This window comes from Neodiprion virginianus, chromosome 6, assembly GCF_021901495.1.
Source record: "Neodiprion virginianus isolate iyNeoVirg1 chromosome 6, iyNeoVirg1.1, whole genome shotgun sequence".
NCBI lineage: Eukaryota > Metazoa > Arthropoda > Insecta > Hymenoptera > Diprionidae > Neodiprion > Neodiprion virginianus.
The window spans coordinates 2,624,702-2,643,761 of record NC_060882.1 but is presented as its reverse complement, the minus strand read 5'-3'; the positions used below and the strand labels follow the sequence as shown (position 1 = coordinate 2,643,761).

General features: G+C 37.7%; 8 protein-coding genes across 17 annotated transcripts; 3 read left to right on the top strand and 5 right to left on the bottom strand.

Moving 5' to 3' along the window:
- Positions 1-234: 234 nt before the first annotated feature.
- Positions 235-2,120, top strand: LOC124307729 (exosome complex component RRP43-like). The gene is made up of 7 exons (XM_046769730.1): positions 235-373; positions 565-601; positions 815-952; positions 1,012-1,306; positions 1,385-1,505; positions 1,613-1,716; positions 1,920-2,120. The coding sequence occupies exons 1-7, from the start codon at positions 357-359 to the stop codon at positions 2,021-2,023; spliced, it is 816 nt and encodes a 271-aa protein (XP_046625686.1). The 5' UTR covers positions 235-356; the 3' UTR covers positions 2,024-2,120.
- LOC124307734 (caltractin) lies at positions 1,840-3,327 on the bottom strand. Its single transcript, XM_046769748.1, has 2 exons — positions 3,094-3,327; positions 1,840-2,954 (listed from the first exon to the last, which is right to left on the bottom strand). Exons 1-2 carry the CDS (start codon positions 3,094-3,096, stop codon positions 2,445-2,447), a joined length of 513 nt encoding a protein of 170 aa, XP_046625704.1. The 5' UTR covers positions 3,097-3,327; the 3' UTR covers positions 1,840-2,444.
- Positions 3,328-3,450: 123 nt separating this feature from the next.
- On the top strand, positions 3,451-5,448 carry LOC124307728 (proteasome subunit alpha type-1). The gene is made up of 5 exons (XM_046769729.1): positions 3,451-3,609; positions 3,971-4,221; positions 4,465-4,624; positions 4,727-4,936; positions 5,008-5,448. Exons 1-5 carry the CDS (start codon positions 3,607-3,609, stop codon positions 5,218-5,220), a joined length of 837 nt encoding a protein of 278 aa, XP_046625685.1. The 5' UTR covers positions 3,451-3,606; the 3' UTR covers positions 5,221-5,448.
- On the bottom strand, positions 5,261-7,584 carry LOC124307724 (lipoyl synthase, mitochondrial). 2 transcript variants are annotated; one of them, XM_046769715.1, is made up of 6 exons: positions 7,351-7,578; positions 6,943-7,254; positions 6,701-6,857; positions 6,545-6,602; positions 6,314-6,472; positions 5,261-6,224 (listed from the first exon to the last, which is right to left on the bottom strand). In XM_046769715.1, exons 1-6 carry the CDS (start codon positions 7,411-7,413, stop codon positions 5,855-5,857), a joined length of 1,119 nt encoding a protein of 372 aa, XP_046625671.1. In that variant the 5' UTR covers positions 7,414-7,578; the 3' UTR covers positions 5,261-5,854. The 2 variants fall into 2 exon arrangements, with proteins under 2 accessions (XP_046625671.1, XP_046625672.1); XM_046769716.1 differs by having other exon boundaries at positions 6,134-6,220; positions 7,351-7,584.
- A 232-nt stretch (positions 7,585-7,816) lies between these two features.
- On the top strand, positions 7,817-10,700 carry LOC124307723 (ubiquitin carboxyl-terminal hydrolase 46). 2 transcript variants are annotated; one of them, XM_046769713.1, is made up of 8 exons: positions 7,817-8,139; positions 8,311-8,466; positions 8,645-8,861; positions 8,960-9,040; positions 9,127-9,419; positions 9,522-9,659; positions 9,730-9,873; positions 9,952-10,700. In XM_046769713.1, exons 1-8 carry the CDS (start codon positions 8,137-8,139, stop codon positions 10,057-10,059), a joined length of 1,140 nt encoding a protein of 379 aa, XP_046625669.1. In that variant the 5' UTR covers positions 7,817-8,136; the 3' UTR covers positions 10,060-10,700. The 2 variants fall into 2 exon arrangements, with proteins under 2 accessions (XP_046625669.1, XP_046625670.1); XM_046769714.1 differs by lacking the exon at positions 8,960-9,040.
- A 46-nt stretch (positions 10,701-10,746) lies between these two features.
- Positions 10,747-11,987, bottom strand: LOC124307735 (60S ribosomal protein L21). 2 transcript variants are annotated; one of them, XM_046769749.1, is made up of 2 exons: positions 11,846-11,987; positions 10,747-11,271 (listed from the first exon to the last, which is right to left on the bottom strand). In XM_046769749.1, the coding sequence occupies exon 2, from the start codon at positions 11,255-11,257 to the stop codon at positions 10,778-10,780; it is 480 nt and encodes a 159-aa protein (XP_046625705.1). In that variant the 5' UTR covers positions 11,258-11,271; positions 11,846-11,987; the 3' UTR covers positions 10,747-10,777. The 2 variants fall into 2 exon arrangements, with proteins under 2 accessions (XP_046625705.1, XP_046625706.1); XM_046769750.1 differs by lacking the exon at positions 11,846-11,987 and adding an exon at positions 11,811-11,838.
- On the bottom strand, positions 11,933-14,371 carry LOC124307727 (THAP domain-containing protein 2-like). Of its 7 annotated transcripts, none has more exons than XM_046769727.1 (5): positions 14,110-14,371; positions 13,789-13,989; positions 13,347-13,682; positions 13,131-13,278; positions 11,933-12,044 (listed from the first exon to the last, which is right to left on the bottom strand). In XM_046769727.1, exons 1-5 carry the CDS (start codon positions 14,172-14,174, stop codon positions 12,012-12,014), a joined length of 783 nt encoding a protein of 260 aa, XP_046625683.1. In that variant the 5' UTR covers positions 14,175-14,371; the 3' UTR covers positions 11,933-12,011. The 7 variants fall into 7 exon arrangements, with proteins under 7 accessions (XP_046625683.1, XP_046625681.1, XP_046625678.1 ...); XM_046769725.1 differs by lacking the exon at positions 11,933-12,044 and adding an exon at positions 12,364-13,042; XM_046769722.1 differs by lacking the exon at positions 11,933-12,044 and having other exon boundaries at positions 12,364-13,278; positions 14,110-14,198; positions 14,270-14,371.
- Positions 14,372-14,498: 127 nt separating this feature from the next.
- LOC124307709 (sterol regulatory element-binding protein 1) lies at positions 14,499-19,058 on the bottom strand. The gene is made up of 8 exons (XM_046769687.1): positions 18,823-19,058; positions 18,046-18,576; positions 17,714-17,945; positions 17,102-17,496; positions 16,112-17,044; positions 15,628-15,941; positions 15,206-15,361; positions 14,499-15,124 (listed from the first exon to the last, which is right to left on the bottom strand). Exons 1-8 carry the CDS (start codon positions 18,926-18,928, stop codon positions 14,771-14,773), a joined length of 3,021 nt encoding a protein of 1,006 aa, XP_046625643.1. The 5' UTR covers positions 18,929-19,058; the 3' UTR covers positions 14,499-14,770.
- Positions 19,059-19,060: the final 2 nt, after the last annotated feature.

Genomic DNA, 19,060 nt, shown 5'->3' with positions numbered 1-19,060 from the left:
GCAATTATTTACTCTAGGTTTATCGGATATCCTTGGCCGCTTTCCTTTTACGTCAATTTTCGGACACCTAACTAAGTCTACCAGTAAAATACTCACTGATATATACTACCCGTGATACAAACTGGTGCTGAAAGGCGGGAGAGACAATTGCAGTGTTCTGCAATGCTGACTCGATTCTATATAAGAGTCCCATAAGACGGGTCGGTAAGTACAGAGTTAACGAATTTTAGTCCCAAATCTACCCAAGCCCGGCAAACCGTTACGAAAGATAACCAGGACTAGCAGTCATGACTTCAGCTTTAGTCAACATAGCCGCATGTGTTCCATTCGGATGTATTCTTGCAATACTATAAATAATGGCATCTCAATATAAGTTAGTATACCTGAGTAATTTTCAACTTTCGAAACGTCAAATAAAACGCATATTCGCACTTTATACGCCACACATTGCAGATAAACCACTTGACACACAAATTCAAAAAAAATGTCACGTGTTATTTAGATTTTAGTGATAAAATTCTCTCGCGATAACCTTAATCACTATGTTCTTAAATTTTATTCAAGGACTATTCACCCGGTGAAATATCTGCGAGATTACCTTGTAAGTTTTACAATATATTTTACGACTTTATAATTTCTGACCATTGAAAAAGCTGTATGAATGATTTACAGAAAGTAGATCAATGAGAGAAGATCGATTACTTTTATTCATCGAGCCATTGGAGCATATGACACTGGCTCGTGCCACTAATAAACTCTTTCCAAATCTCAATAGTGAAGCTTTAATTAATAATTTTCAAATTGTCCGTCACAGGCACAAGACATAAGACCCGATGGTCGTGAATTTCTTCGATTCAGGTCTGCAAGTGTCAACGTAGGAGCTATTAGTCAGGCCGATAGTTCAGCCATATTCAAGATCGGCAGTACAACTGTTGTTTGCGGGATCAAAGCTGTAAGCATCCTTGATAGTTTAATTGTCTACATGATCCAAGCTGGTACTTCTCATTGTAGGAATTAGCAGCTCCAAAAGCCGATACTCCAAATTGTGGATATTTAATACCCAACGTCGAACTCTCGCCATTGTGTTCTCCAAAATTTCGTCCTGGACCACCCAGCGACCAGGCTCAGGTTGCTTCTAAGACAATAGATGACATCTTAATAAATTCTTCTGCCCTGGACTTGACAGATCTATGTGTTTGCATTGATAAACTAGTGTGGGTGCTTTACTGCGATTTGATTTGCATTGATTATGATGGATCAGTTACAGATGCATGCCTTGGCGCACTTGTAGCTGCACTTAAAAGTTGTAAGTCTACAATTGTTTCATTGTTATATATTAGCCTGATGGATTTGCTTTAACAATGATCCACTGTTTATTGCACAGTAACTTTACCAGAAGTCCAACATAATCCTGAAACAGGTGCCATCGTTGTAGACACTTCTGACAGAAAACCATTTCCTCTCAAGTCACTTCCTGTATCTACCACGTTTGCAATTTTTGATGAGTAAGTATCTTCCATCAGTATACATTTTGCTTGGATTACGTGAAAATATTATTGAAATACTGTAAGTTCAAATCGTATACAAAACAATATTATATGTCTGTGTTTAGACAACTTCTACTTGCTGATCCAACCGATGAAGAGGAATCTCTGGCCAAAGGGAAACTATGTCTCGTAATTGACGGACCAGAATTATGTGGCCTTTACAAGCCTGGTTAGCAATTTTCCTTATTCTTTGCAACATCTAGTAACTGAGTTCTTTATCTCTGTAGTACCGGATGCAAATCAAACTCAATGGGTTTACCTGATTCGATGGATAAAATGATAACAAGTTAAATCAAATGAAATGAAATTATTTTATTTATAATACTGCAAAAATTGATTCAACCATTTAGAGGTCTAATTATTTGTCATCAGGAGGAATTCCAATATCTCAAGAACTATTGTCAAAAAGTTTGGAAAAGTCTAAGAAGAGAGCAGATCTTATCAGAAAAGTTATCGAGGCTGCAGTGACAAACTGAGAAAGCACTATATCAATAAAAACAGTATCTGTACTTTGAATCGAATTGATAAAATAAACATTGTTTCTTTATTGACTACTTTTACTTTGTGCAGTGCCTTCAAAATCAGAAAAACGATCATAGGATTTAGTCATATGTTGATAGGTAGATGTTAAATACTGTTTAGTTTTATTGATCATTTAAAATATTATTGATAAGCAGTATTTACCAAAGTAGAGATTACAATTTAACGTTTTTTGAGAGCCACATTAAAATAATAGTTTTCAAACAAAAATGGAGATAGATTGTACTAAATACAAGTGATCGTAAAATTTGACTGATTTTGGCAAATATACAGCGTAGTGTCAGTCCTTGGTTAGTAAAAATCTTGCTGACTTATATTGATAAAAGTTGAAACTGAAATTAGCATTGCCGATCTGTTTTAATACAAACAAGTCTTTTTCATAATGCGCAAAAACTCTTCTTGTGAAATTTCTCCATCCCCATCTCTATCAGCCTCGTCGATCATTTCTTGTAGTTCCTCGTCAGTCAAATTTTCCCCCAGCTCACGAGCTACTCTTTTCAAGTTTCTAAATGATATTTTCCCTGTATCGTCGTCGTCAAATAGACGGAAAGCTTTCAAAATTTCTTCCTTAGAATCTTTTTCTGCCATCTTCACCGACATAAGATTCAAAAATTCCTCAAATGACAATTTACCAAGACCATCCGGATCGACATCGGCTATTAATTTTTTAATCTCTTCCTTTTTTGGTTCAAAACCCAGAGCTCTGATCGCTACTTTCAGCTCTTTGGTAGCAATTTTTCCCGTGCCATCAGGATCAAATAAATCAAATGCTTCTTTAATGTCAGCTTTTTGTTCTTCTGTCAGTTCAAACTTTGGTGTGCTTTTCTTCCTTGTTCCACCATTGATTTGTTTCTTGTATGCTGACGTCTATGATCAACAAATTAGTTACATTATTCAATTTAATCTACCTTATCTATTAGTCATTTTTTGTCACAGATGCATTCAACGATTCCAAATATTTGAGATCCCGCGAGCAAATGAATAAATGTTTACTACAGATAATTACCATATCTTGCTTAAGGTGCTGATTCAAGTGGAAATACACCACACGATATTAAATAAACACTTTTTATGATAAACAAACTGCGATCAAACAGCGTTGTTTAATAGACACTATGAATCTATGAATTGGTTGTCACATTGAAAAGTCATACGGTTGCTAAGGTACGTACACGTCGTGACATCGCTAAACACCACATTCTTGTTTTCCGTTCAATGGCTATCTACGTACTGAACAGTGCTGAAAATTTTCGTTATCAGCCGAAACTTTAGCAGCTAGGTGCGCTGCGATCGTCTCCCTGGATACTCTACCCGAATTTTTTTTCATCCGATTTCAGAACACAGACACATACAGGATTTCCTAAGCTTGGTATTCTCGTCTGCGTTAACACTATCATTCGGGGTCTCATTCATGGACGCTTGATGACAGTTTACTTTGCGGCACATTATTTCTTTTTACTTTGATTGAAGGAATAGTGAATTTACCGGGTCCCATACTATTGTGGATTATTAAGTGAAAATGGTTGGTATTATCCGATCTATTATGAAATAAAAATTCTAATACATCAATTTTTAGGTTCAGCACTTTTTGCTTCGTCATTTGCCTCGATTTTAAGAATTTACAGATTTGCAGTCGCTTTTAAAACTCCGATCATACAACGATGTGGAATGAAAATCATATGGCGGTGGTTTTGAGTTAATAATCAATGTTAAAATACTCAATTTTTCAGTTTTTTTCATTAATTTTGCGAGGTTAGGTGACTCGAACCCCCATACACAAAATTCGAACCCGGCCGTAGTTATATTTAAATGGCAAACTGAAGTCATTTTATCTGATTTCCAATATATTCTGTAATATTATTTCTCTTTCCAATTACCCTCAGTTCCGAAATCAATACGACAGCGACGTGACGGTATGGAGTCCTCAAGGCAGGTTACATCAGGTAGAATATGCCATGGAAGCAGTCAAACAGGGTTCGGCAACAGTTGGGCTTAAGAATAGAACTCATGCTGTACTGATTGCTTTAAAGAGAGCTTCTTCCGAACTCTCTGCTTATCAGGAGAAGATTATCCCGATTGACAATCACATGGGCATCACTCTTGCTGGTCTCACTGCAGATGCTAGAATGCTAAGGTTTGTCTTTTACATCAACATTTGTCTTGCTGATCAGTTTAAATGACAATTAATTAATGCTGCTACTGTTAAATTTTACATTGATATAGGGTCCAAAAAATGCAAATATTGTCAATAAATATAATAAACTGCATTGTGAACTTTGCCAAAATATCCACAATTTTCCAAGTAGTTTGTCATCTCTGTTAAATTTACACTATTTACTCTGATTTTTGATATCACCTATAATATCAATTCTTATAGTCGATACATGCGAACTGAATGTTTAAACTACAAATACTCGCATGACTCGGTCTTACCTGTGAGTCGGCTCATCACTACCCTTGGTAATAAGATGCAAACGTGTACTCAAAGGTACGATCGACGCCCGTATGGAGTAGGACTTCTTGTTGCTGGATACGACGTAAGCAGTTCTACTATGCTGAAAGTTTATCACTTTTCTAACGAGATTAATACATTTTTGTTTTGAAATGAAGCACTGATTCAGACTAAAATCACCTTTCAGGATCAAGGACCACACATTTTTCAAACATGTCCATCGGCCAACTATTTCAATTGCAAAGCTATGGCACTGGGGTCACGTTCTCAGAGTGCTCGTACATATCTTGAGAAACATCTGAACGAATTCCCAAGTTGCGATCTTGACGAGATTGTCAAACATGGACTTAGAGCTTTGCGCGACACGTTACCCAATGAAGTAGATCTCACAGTCAAGGTACTTTTACCATTACATTAGAATTGCGCCGTATTCCAAATGTATTGACTGTAATATATGACCATTTTCAGAATGTATCGATTGGAATCGTGGGAAAGGATGTGCCGTTTACAATTCTTGACGAATCTGCTACAGCAATTTATTTGTCAGAAATTGAAGGGGATGAGAAACGGTCTAGAGGTCCTGGTGGTGCTGCAGAACAGGATAGTCAACCACCTCAGCCTCCACCTGCCGACCAAGGGCCACAAGATCCCCAGCCGGCTGTTGCGATGGACACAGAGTGAATTACGTTGCTATGTGAATGCTTTCTTTTTTCAGTTGCAATAAAAAAATGTTATTAATCACACCGGAATAAAGTCGTTTTCTCCGTTGGCAGCAAGGATTTTCATCTTTATGATAACTTGATATCAGTCTTGTTGGTAAACTGAAAATTGTATTGAAAATATAGCAACATTTATTTGAATAAGCTTTTGTAATAACATAATTAGGAAATAAAATGGTATATTTCCAGAGTTTGTGCACTTTAATTAATCAAGATAATTCAACTTTTCATGGTATGTGATTATAAGATTATCAGTAAAAATAGAAATGTGTAATTCCTCGCGTGAATAATTATTAAGAACTGACTAAAAAAGATTCGGCTATGCAATACATGATGGTTACTAATCCATTCCTACCCTACCCTGCTCAAGCTACCTATTCGCTTGTGGGAACGTAACCGAAAGAGTATGGCAGGTTCGGAAATAATTATTGCTATGATTATTAAAAGTAGAAGTTAGAAAATGTTGCGTGTCACCCTTTTGGAATAAATTTAATTTACAATGATTATTAATGGCTTTCAACTTGTATAAATAACTTCCTTCTATATACATTACTATGTAATCATTGCACCAGCTATAAAATTCAGGATATAATTAGTTAGGTAGCTGAATCTTGTGTAATAGATTCAGCTTGACGTGACTTCAATATGTTTGTCAAGAAAAATTCACCAGCTTTATAAGAAGACCTCACCAATGGGCCACTTGCTGTGTACAGAAAGCCTAAATCATTTCCTACACTCTCCCATGCTTTAAATTGCTCTGGTGTTACATATTCGATGACTTTTAAGTGTCGTTTTGTTGGCTGCATGTATTGTCCCAGAGTTAAAGCATCCACTCCAGCTATTCGCATATCTTGCATGGCTTGTTTAATTTCTTGTTCAGTTTCCCCCAATCCTAACATTATCGATGACTTGGTTATCAAATTTGTATTCTTATTCTTCGCACCTTCTAAAACGCTCAGCGACTGTCTGACAAATGTTGATATCAATTAAAGATGTTACTCAGCAAATGAACAGCATTAATAGTTATTTACTATGCTCATTTCGCTGGAACTCACCTATAGTGTGCACGCCTGTCACGAACAAAAGGTGTTAGACGTTCCACAGTCTCAATATTGTGGGCAAAAACATCAAGTTTCGATTCAACTATTTTTGCTACGCATTCCTGATTACCTCTGAAGTCTGGTACTAAACATTCGACCAACATATCTTGTCTCCTAAGAAAATAAGGTAAATTTGAGAAACAGCATTGAAAACGTAGCAAATGAAATGCATGATACAAAATTTACCGCTTTTTAATTTCTACAACCGTAGCTGCTATGTGGTTTGCTCCCCCATCTGGTAAATCTGCAATGAGCAATGAATATCACGTATGAGTTCTGAAAGCTGCTTTTTTTAAACTAGTTTCTATAACAGTAATGTTACATAAGAAAAAAATATTTCACCATCACGGTCAACTGATGTTAAGACAACGTAGTCTAAACCCCAGTCTGCGATTGCTACTGCCGTGTTGACTGGTTCGTCAGGATTAGGGGGTTGTGGAGTCCGTGCAGTTTTAACCGAACAAAAGCGACATCCGCGAGTACACGTGTCTCCCATGAGCTAAGGATTTATCACACATCACCAGTTCATTTCACCAAAGAACAAATTATATTAGATGATACTGATATATACATAAAGTTCGAACCATGATAGTGGCTGTTGCAGTTCCATGTTCGCCACCACCCCAGCATTCTCCGATATTGGGACAACGTGCCTCTTCGCATACAGTGCTCAGGTTTAATTGACGAAGTTGAGATTTTAGCTTGCTGTAATTAGCCCCCATAGGTATTTCGGTTTTCAACCATGGTGGTAGTCGGAGTCGGTTTTTTTCCCCTTTTTCCAGTTTCAGCTTTCCTTCATAATTACTCGTAGTATCTGAAACAAAGTCGTGGAGCGTCGGCCCGGTTGCCAATTTGACAGTGAACTCGTTTTTGGTGCTCTCCTTGCATTTCGCACACTGCAAAATTATGGAATTAAGGTTTAGGTACAGACTGCTGGCAGTTAAGTAGGAAACTCAGCACACAGCCGTGGTGCAGTATCAACATCTACTTACGCTTGTGTGGAGATTGAGAGCCCCGGGATTTCCCAAGTATAAAATACGCACTGATCTCAACATTTTGACTGTCAGACTGTCTTCGGGTTGTGTTACATATTTTTGCGAATCGTCTAATCGAGAGTATTGCGATGAAATTATAAATAACCTTGAATGACACTACGCACTTGATTCTATGTATCTATGTATGCAGCTCTAACCCCTAATACCTATTTGACAGCAATTGAACGGCAATGCTTTCGTAACTGATCGTAATAGTGTCTGCTATTTGAACATTGATAATATAAAATAGGAATACCACCGTAGATTGAAAAGTAGATGACTGAAACATTGCTCGGATATCCGTCGAGTTGTTTAGTAATTTTTCCAGTGTTTCAGGAACACGGGATAATCAAATCTACATGTAGTCGCATGTAATACATACATAATAATACGTACAATTCATACACACATTAATGGATACCTATGGGCATGCATACACGCGAGCTTTATCCTGCATGTTGCAATGAAGTAGTAAAATTTTTTCTTTTAAATTAGTATAAAAGTGTAATTAATTTATTTAAACAATTGAGGTGAAAGCGTTGATCCATTAATCCTCCTCCCTGTATCACACCGTACGAAAGTTTTTACTACGTTAAAACTCACTCTCCTGTTGTGATTGACAATGGTTCGGTCGGTCGTTTAATTGATATAAACGTGCAAATTGTTATACGATGGGGCTTAAGCTAACGGTGGAAGCTGTACTTAGCTCTTGTCAACATCCAGTTGATACTATCAAATCATAAAATGGTACGTTCTCCACAGAAAACCGTGTTCATACGATAAATCGCCGAAGATAACCTCGTCTTATGTTGTCTTTAGCTAACCAAAGCTAGTTTTTAATTCTATTCTTTCCATTATTTGATACTGCTAATTTGTACACAATAATCTTAACTGTTGTATGGAATTTTAATACAATAGTCCGTTAACAATAGAAGAAATATGTTACTAAGAATGAGTCTCCGCCTTGTTTTCAATCTTCACATCCAATTCCAGGGTGCAAATATATCGCAGCTAGAAAGAGACATCGGCTCTGATCAGTTCCCTCCCAATGAGCATTACTTTGGATTAGTAAACGTGAGTATATCTCCAATAAGAAGGAATTGCTGAAATTTTTCTACTGGCTAAGTTTATCTATTTTCCACGGGTTGTATTATACTAGCTACTTCACCATGGTTAATTTTTTCTTTCTACCTGTTACAATCCATTTACAATCTATATATGGACTAAAGGATGGACTTTTTGTGTTGGACAGTTTGGTAACACGTGCTACAGCAATTCTGTATTACAAGCTTTGTACTTCTGTCGTCCATTCAGAGAGAAAGTCTTGGAATACAAAGCAAGAAATAAAAGAACCAAAGAAACCTTATTAACATGCTTGGCAGATCTTTTCTACAGTATTGCGACACAGAAGAAAAAAGTTGGCTCCATTGCCCCAAAAAAATTTATCGCTAGACTAAGAAAAGAAAAAGGTAGGTCGTTTTTTTTTTTTTGGCAAGTTTTCATGGATGTGGTCGTGAATGTATAGACGGTTGCATGTCTGAATCCAATTTTTTTTCCCTCGTTTCAGAGGAATTCGACAACTATATGCAACAAGATGCTCATGAGTTTCTCAATTTTCTCATTAATCACATTAACGAAATCATACTCGGTGGGTTTAATTCTGTAGAAGTATTGAAGCTACTTGTTCTAATTTAGGAATTAAAACCATAAGCAATATTTACCATTCACTCACAGCTGAAAGAAACCAAAGCAGACCTGCAGGCGGAAAAGGTGGGGCAGGAGATGCAGGATCTCCGCCAGAGCCGACATGGGTTCACGAAATTTTCCAGGGCATTTTGACTTCAGAAACTCGTTGTCTCAATTGTGAAACTGTTTCCAGTAAAGATGAAGACTTTTTTGATCTACAAGTTGATGTAGATCAGAACACTTCTATCACACATTGTCTGAAATGCTTCTCTAATACAGAAACATTATGCAGTGACAACAAATTCAAATGTGATCATTGCAGTAGCTACCAGGAGGCTCAGGTAAAAAAAAAAGTTACGCTGTATGTAAGCTTTAAGAACTTACGTGGAATAATAAACTCATTTTATAATGATACCACTTTTTTCAAACTGTTTTTTTTACAGAAACGTATGAGGGTGAAGAAGCTGCCAATGATATTAGCGTTGCATTTAAAAAGGTTCAAATACGTAGAACAATACAACAGACACATCAAAGTTTCTCATAGAGTGGTCTTCCCATTAGAGTTGAGACTCTTCAACACTGTAAGTCGATTTATCTTTTACTTAAGACTTCCTTGCAATGCAATTGTTGGTGTCTGATCATCATTTTCAGAGTGATGATGCTGTGAATCCAGATCGATTGTACGACCTGGTAGCGGTTGTTATACATTGTGGTAGCGGTCCTAATAGAGGTCATTACATTTCTATTGTAAAAAGTCATGGATTTTGGCTACTTTTTGATGATGACATGGTTGATGTAAGTTCAAGGAATAATAACAAAACATCTCTTAGAGCCATATTGAGTTGAAGTAAATGAACCTATTGTTTGTCCCAGAAAATAGATGCAGCGACAATAGAAGATTTTTACGGCTTGACGTCAGATATTCAAAAGAGTTCCGAAACTGGCTACATTTTATTCTATCAATCAAGGGACTGTAGCTAGAAGTTGAGTTATACTTTAGCAATTTAACATTTTAATACGAGTGATGATAATGATGATCCATGGGACTTTGCGAATGTTTAAATAGCATGCTGACGAATCGGTCGTTTACCTTAATATGCTATCAGATTTTTCAATTATTTTCTTGAACGTGTTCTACGCGCATTGGTATTTAAACAGTCGAAAAGAAGATATACTAGATGCGTGCAAGCTATGATCACGTATGTGAAGTCGATATGAGTATTCATCTATGGCAGACAAGCAATCAGAAAATGTTAATGTAAAGTTTATTTATTTTAATTACCTATGTTGTACTACGTAGAACTAGTCGAAACTGAAAATATGTAAGAGCTAAATGGAATCTTTTATTTAAAATACTCTTACCTTGGTTCTTATTATGTCAGTGATATTTAAAATTAACATGTTACAGGCACTATTATAGTACATTATTATTATTATTATTCGAATGTAAAAATATATGACTGATAATAAAAAATATTGCTATAGGCTTAGATAATTTTATTACACACCTTAACTTCACAAGGTTTGTTTTCATGCCCAAACAAGTCATATTTTCCTTTAGTCAAATACTGAGAATCTCAAAATAGACATTCCCACATATTTTGACAGATTGCCTTGATCAACTTGTCTGCAAAAATTGGGTGCGGATCGAATGAGTTGCAAGAAATCTTCAATGTCATATCAAGATGTTTATTACTTTTTAAGCTATAAATTCATAGGGGATCGGAGCGAGTAAGATAGGTGCTTCACGGCCAGAGACAATGTGGGCAGCAGATGGCTGGGCAGGCTGTCTCTTAAGCTGGACTTGGACGTTCTTGTCCTTTGCTTCTTTCCTCAGCCTTTCATTTTCCTTTACACGCTTGAGGAAATCCTCACGGCACTTGGAATGAGTGACATGTTCGATGCGGAGGTTGATGCGTTTGGCAATGATGCGCCCACGCACCCGCTTGTTGACGATGACTCCAAGAGCATGTGGAGTTACGTTGAACACGCGTCCAGTCTTTCCGTGATAAACCTTGTACGGCATACCCTTCTGCACGGCCCCATTACCTTTCACGTCTACGATGTCCCCAACTTTGTACACTTTCATGTACGTCGACAATGGAATTGTTCCATGTTTCCGGAATTTGCGAGAAAATAAGTCCCTCGTACCACGACGATAACCCTTTGAATTGGTCATATTGACAGTCTAGTCTGCAAGTATATTAACAATTTGTCACTTTTCTATGTAATAAATAATTAATTAAATAATATCCAGCGATGGATCGTGGGCTTGTATTGTTCGATTGATATTGATGGGGAAAAAGATTACGGCGGACTTAAATACCAACGGTACAATGAAAGCATGGAAATGTTGGCTAGCGTATACACAAGTAAGCGTCATATGCGGGTTATGATCGTGGAGATGCACGGTGCATCGACAGTTACCAACTAACGTAACCGTCAAAGTGATTATGAGAATGAGTAAGAGATACTGAAAAAGTAATCGGAAAGAGAAATTTTGTGATATCGTAGAGGAGAACGTTAGGGTTAATAAATGGAAGAATAGAGAGAGATTCGGGTTCCGCACCATCTGCACGTGGTCGGTCATGATAGTGAATTTGTTTCGACTAGTAAAGTGTAAATTACTTGTCATTCAAAGCTTTGCGCAATAGATTTGCTTGGTGTACGAATTTCTACATCGGTATGGACCGGACGATCCAGTTAATAATAGCTGAGTAAAGGGAAAATACCGATAATGTTTTGGAAAGTCAAGAAATGAACTTACGTGCTGTGTTTCCGTCGCAGAAAGGAGAAGCCAAAAGCGATACGACAGCAAAATAACTCGATGTATCGAAACTCTCGCAGATGGTCGACTGAAATGTGGTATTCATCCAATTACAGCTCCCGTCCAATGAACGGTCAAATCAGATTTCATCTGAGAATTTCCGCCGCTATATCCCACGAATCGTACAGCTTTGGAACGCCTGCCGCAAATATTCAAATTGTGGAATTTGCCGGCCATTGTAGACGATTAAATAATAACTCAGTGCAACTCAAATGTTCGAATTTTTCTATTTCAGAGTATTTGATTGTATACAAAAAAAGGTCACTATTGAGGTCACATAATATCAACTAATTTTGATCATAAATTTATCCGCCGATCGGTTATGGCGGGTATTGAAAGTGATTATTACTATTATAACTGTGATTTTTTCATGTTTGTAATGATCAATTGATTTTGAATGAAATAGTGACTGAATAGGTTTCACCTGCACCAGATATTGTGAATAAGAATACGAAATGTATTCGCACATTTTTTATTATTATCCATACAGATCAGCTTTGTTAGATTTGTCAATTTGCTCGAAGTTACTCCGAGTTGTCAAATCAAACTAAAGATAAAATTTCTTTGTTCCATCGACAATTATCAAATTTTAATGATTAATTAAAAGGCTGAAGAAATCATTCTTTCTCGAAGAAAACCAGCTATTGAAAGGATGCCTTTAGCTTTGGAAATGGGTTCATTTTGTATTTGCCTCAAAATAATGAAACTTGCTGCGTCTTGTTGCGGCATAGACAATTGGGTCCTCACTAAATGTGTTGCTTGTTTGGAATTTCTGAAACAAGACACTAGTCCTGTCACTTAATTTAGTATTTCGAAGCATTAATAAGCAACTTATTCAAAAAAAAAGAAACCTGTACCTCTATCGGTGACAAAATATATTTCAACACAAAGTAAAAATTTGTTTCTCCGATTTGCAAGGTTACTATCCAGCTTGAAATGCATGTAAGCACATTAGCGAATAGGTATCGAAAATTCACCTAACTGAACAAACAAATAAAAAAACATACTGCATCCTTAGACCATATTAGTAAGCCCGATTGAAGTTAAAGTTCTGTATTGTGTTCAGAAAACCCAGCATCTAGCATCACCCACTCCAAATTTCCGATTCTGATTCTGAATCTGAGATGTTTTCATCTTCTGAAAGTATTTTTTCACTTAACACATGCGTTAACAGTGCTTTAAGTATGGATAAACGTTTTTCAAGTAGCCTATTTTTCTGTTTTACAATTTTTAGCTCTTTCCGCTGTGCTGCTATACGGCTCAATGCCGAGTTTAAATTCTTAAGAATTCTTCTTCTTGATTTAAACTCAAATACATCGTCACTATCATCACAATTCTTTTGTTCTTCAGCGAACGATGGAGGATTGGACTCTCTGAAAAAAAAACACGCAAAACATAAAACCAATATTTACTTACAATTTATCGGAGTTATGTACTTTACCTATTGTATTGTGTGATGGAGTCGTTACTTCGTTCACAATGCTGAACCCAGTCTATAGAGGCACTCTGTTCATTGACGTGTGCCGGTGAGCTATTGCTTTGGTCAAAATGTTCAACCCAGTCTATGGAGCTACCTTGCTCTTTTAGGAACTCCATGTCCAATACGTTTTCTGCTGATTCTATCGACATACCAGCCTCACTGACATTGGTATCGGTATACGCTTGCGCTTCCAACTTCACATATTCCTCAGGATTGCTCGATTGACTCGCAAGAAATCCATTCTCAGAACATTCTGTTTTGCTTGGAGGTGGAAGTATCGATCGCATTAAGGATCTCCTGGAAAGTAATATTTCTTGTCCGCAGTTCCCTCTAGATCACTCACTATTCATATACAGGTACATACAATAACATGGTAGATGCGAGAGTAAAATATGAAGCATACCTGGATTGTGTTATCGGTGGAAATAGCGTAGGAACTGCGTTCGGTTTTATAAATACCCTTTTTTGGCTGCCAGACTTTCCATATGTAAAACATTCAGCGGTGAAATGTCTGCTGCATAGAACACTTGTATTGCTTGGCATAAAGTTTTTACGTTGAATTGCATTCACCCATTGTCGCCGAACAAATTGATCTCTAGGAAATCTGCATTGTAAATTTGCATAGCTCATTACTTTTTATTCGTTGATTACTGTAAAAAAAAACTCGAATCTGACGGTAACGTACATACGTCTAGCATTTCGAAGATCAATTATACATACGTACTTGTGTAAGGTTATCTTTTCCCCCTTGCCGCAACCTTTGAAACAAGCGCAACACTTTCGGACCATTTTTTACCATTGAACAGTCATTACCTGTTGAAAACTTTTATAAACATAATTGAACATCGTAAAATATTTAAATTACTAATAAGTATTAGTCACACATCACTTGTAGGTCCCTGGCTCTTATTTCAAACAAAATATGTATAAGAAAACAACGCGTCGAAACACCATATTGGATTTATGAAATCTGACAGTTTGATACAGCCAATTAAAATCCTTTCCTGTATTTCTTAAAAAATGTCGACTATTCGCCATCTTGGCGACACACTCAACGCGGGAGTACGAAACCACGCGGTTAGTCCGTCATCAGCTAATCGCACACATTACATGAAGATTTATCTATTTGTTTATTACACGTTGAAGAGGAAGCGGACCGGACTTGCCAAGACTCCAATGCTGTTTTATTAAAATACATTATCTAGACAAAAATTCTGTTTGTTACTTATCAAAACATATACAGCCTTACGTAATACATACGTATACATACAATACATAATACATATGATGAGCGCCTTAGGCCATGAATGGGAAAAATGAAATAAACTGTATTGTAGAAAAGGAAAAGAATGATATCGAAAATGAAAAGGGTTATTCTCAGCTATTCAATTCACAGAAATCGCTGGTCCCAATTGTCGCATAAGTTCATAGCATTCTTGAAGACGTTTTTGGTCCCCAATTCTTTCCAGTGTTTTGGCAGCTTCTGCAAGCATTCCAGCGCGTTCACCAGGTGAAGCTAGTAGCAAGGTGGGCAAATGACGACAAGCGAGGTACAAAGCAGCGGCGTGTTCTCTTTCGCCGCTCCCCTGTTCTTGGGAACGATCTTTGCCGCATATTACAGACGGACGCAAATTCCGATGCCGTAAGCTGCGATCCAACAAAATCTGAGTTCGGACAGGTGCAGCACCTGCCATAAGCCGAGCTGTGGCTTCGTATAAAAATACCCTCGTTAAGACAGACTGTAACAGATAGACATAAGAAAATTGTTAGCATTGTTATGGAACAGAATTGAAACTTCTACTAAAGATTGCAATAGTCACCGGTATGTGCTGACACAGTTGACGCAGGCACGCCAGATCTCGTTGAAAGCCTACAAGAGCTTGACCTGATACCGGTCTGCTTAATTCACCTTCTATTTCTTGCCATAAACTAGTGCGTACCTCGAGGAGCCCGTCACATACCAATAGTTGCGTAAGCTGAAATATTGACCCTCAAGTTATAACATAAACGTGAATGACTAAATGTTTTCGTCATTTGAATTTTTATGATAACACATTTACCAAAACTGATGTTGGCATAATCTGCCACAGAGGTTGCACTGCAGAAGTATTGCACAGTTATATTTCGTGCAATGCAACTACAATGCACCCTTGTAACACACAGGTGCTTGATAGATAAATGTACAGGATGTTAGTTTTGCATTTCAAGTTAATCAAAATATGAACACAGTCAAGAAACTAACCAGAGTATTCTGTGAAGACTGCTGTTTGCAATGATAGTAGGCCATTGAATGTTCAAGCAGCACCCCCGCCTGATCTACCAGTCTCATTGCCGTTCTTCTAGTTGAACGACGTGCCTGAAGTGCGAAGAGAACAGCATGAGGCAGTGGATTGGTACTGTTGTTCGGAGAGCTTGCATTCGGTTGCTGACGATTCTTATCAAAAGGAAACCGGCTCTCTAAAATACTCCACGCTATTTGGTCATCTTCGCCTAATCTCCAGCTTGCAGCAACGTAGATCACTGCACCCCACCACAGTCCCACTTCATCTTCACATTCTGCAATGTATTTTAAACGAAACGGCTTATTCGAGTTTTACCATATGTTAATGTTGTAAACAGTGCTGTAGCATGTAATACCAGAAGACGCATGATAATGATAATCTTGAAAGTGCAAATGAAACAGATAATCTTTATTAGAGCAATAAAAAAAAAAACTTCGGACTCACTCTTTATGGTCAGCTTGTCATCACTAATGAAGTAGGGCTCAACTTCGGCAGAAGCCATTATATTTCGAGCAAGTTCGAGGACTGTTGATGCATGACTGTCCTCTGCAGTGCCAGTCAGAAGGCGGAGGCTTTGGTTGATCAAATGTTCTCGGTAAGCCCGAGCTGCGAAGGACAAGGGGTCAGCTTTGCTACACTGAGAAGTAAAGTCACAGACGAATTGTTCACCGTACTGCCATTTCTGTGATGCAAGAAAACGGGCTCCCTCCACACTCATAATCCATTTCAGTTTTGCTGGCACAGTGCATGTATTTAATAAAATTCGTGCCTTGCCGAGATAGTATTTACGGATGAAAGGAAAGAGAGCTTGTTTCAAGCACAGTGCTGCATTTACATAAAACTCAGCCATCAAAGATTTTGGAACCGCATCTTCAGCAGCTTCGCCATAGTTGACTGCCGACAGCGCAAGGAATAAGGTGGCTTCGGCCGATCCTTGAGAAAGTCTAAGACAGAGCATGTGCTGGTAGACAATTGCTAGCTCTAAAGAAGATATTTGTGCCTGCTGCCTTTCGGACTTGTCCTGAAACCACTTTGCAACTTGAGCCACCCATCGACCCAGCCACAATTTATGCAAAACTTGTCGCACGATTTGCCAAGCTGTAGCAAAGAATGTCTCCATACGGTTAGATGGTAGCGAACGTCCGAAACATCTCAAACATTGGCATAAGTCTCGATAAGCTTGCTCATAATTTTGTTTTGATATATTGAACTCTGCCTGGCGCTTCCATCTACGTAATTCTAATGTCGTTTTATTGTCAAAAGGCAGCATAGGGTCACCATAAAGAAGAAGCCGACTCAGACCACAAATCAAAAGAATGACGTTTGTCAACCACAAGAATATATTCGTCCATATTCCTGTATCCAAATCTGACGGATCTGTAAAAAATGTGAGAATTGAATACACCTTCAACCTTTTCGACTGAAAATGTTTACCTTGATATTGAAGTATTGTTCTCCCATCTATTCGTGCGTCAGTATAATCAAGATTCAATCTTCGCATGTTATTCATAACAAGACCGAGTGGATTGAAAGCTAATACAACAAATAAGAAAGCACACAAAGTGAGACGGGTATGATCCCTCATTCCTTTGGTCTGTGGCACCATTGAATGATGTAGACTATGCAGAGACTCTGTATCATCCTTCAAAGAAGATGGCGATGGTGGGGATGGGGATGCTGGAGCAGGGGACAGAGACGGCTCACTGCTGTCAGAGCGTGGAGGTGTCAGTTCTCCACAAGCTAATAGATCACGCAGATTTTGTCGTTGTTCAGCCATTTTCAACGCCATGTTCTCAGCTTTCAATTTAGCATTGGTGTTTTGAAGGAACCTGGAGATAATCTTATAAAGTTCGAGTTTTTAGAAACCAGCTTGACTAGAATACAAATTTTTCATCAATAATGAGAAAATTAAGATATCAATAAAAATTTCTTCTCCGGTTCGAGAAACCTTCTATGAAATTTGGAATGCAGGTTTTCCTCTGAAAGATAATTAAAAATTTCCTAACATTGCAATATGTTTGTGCTACTCCAAAAAACAATGCTCACCTGATGTAATCGATCGTTTTCCGTAAAATTGCAGATTTGTTAAGTTTTGCTTCTACTCCAACAATAATGTTTTTCAGCTCAATGATTTTATCATTGATAGAAGTTCTGTAGCGGCGTTCAATTGCATTGTGAGCACTGCGCTTCACCTCTCTGACTCTAGGCACTCCGACGTGAGATCCAGAATTGATTCTGTTAATTTGTACTTTCTCGGTATCCAAAACGACTGGAATACCTACGTATGAATGAAAAACATAAATAAGTTGAAAAAATAAATCAAGACAACTTGTATCTCGAAACATATCGTTGATTGAAATCTTATCACATATAGTCACCTGTAGCAAGCACAGTCCCATTTGCTGTATTGACCAGTGTATGAATCTGATGCGGTACAGATGTTGAAGTAATTGCCTGAGACCCTGTGGAGTAAACAAGTGACTCCGACTTGATCAGTTTAGCGGGAAATAGGAGTTGCCTTTGCTGGGTAGCAACTGGGGCTAAGGTCACAACTGGGGATTGAACGTTGAAATTCATATTTTGAGGAAGGGTGTACTGAGAGCTAAACACTGTAGGAGTCTGAGGAATGCTAATTCTTTGCGCTCTTGATTGCACTTGAATTGAGTCAGGTACACAGGGAGTTGATTGTTGAGCAGGAGTCGAAGATGGTAAAGTTAGAGTGACATCTTTTTTAGCATTGCTGGCCTCAAGTATGGATGGATCTTTGAAATCCCTGCGATTGTTCACACCAAGGAATTCTAAGGTGTCATCGTCCATCGGTATTGGTTCTTCCAATTGAGACAACAGGGTTTCGTCACTGAAGAGATTTTCATTTTTCAATAACTCGTTCTCGCAGTTTGTCAGTAATTCTGCAATTGATTCATCGATCGGATCAGTGATTTGTTACAAATATATATTAGTTGCATAGCTTGACTTGCAAAAGTGCAATTGTTTACAATTACGCAAAATATAGGCAAACGCGGCTAAATACCATTTCTAAAGAGTAGAGAAACGGTATTAATATCAGAATGGATCAAGTATTTGTGAAATTATATAAGCTACTTCATTGTCATTCAAATAAATTTTTTTATATTAGGAAAAGACTTAAGCCATACCATCGAAGCCAGTCATTTCGTTTAAATTGAAGCTGTCATTGGCAGGAAAATTTGGGAATTCATTTTCCTGAGGTATGTTGGGCCAATTTACCGTAGGATCAGCCATTATCGTATATTATATATTTATTTCCGAATCAATGTAACAGTATTTTATTAAATTACTCTGGAGTCTTTGGAGTCAACACGATTCACAATTGCACGCGTCTGTCAAACAGTGTGACCAAAAATCACAAATGAT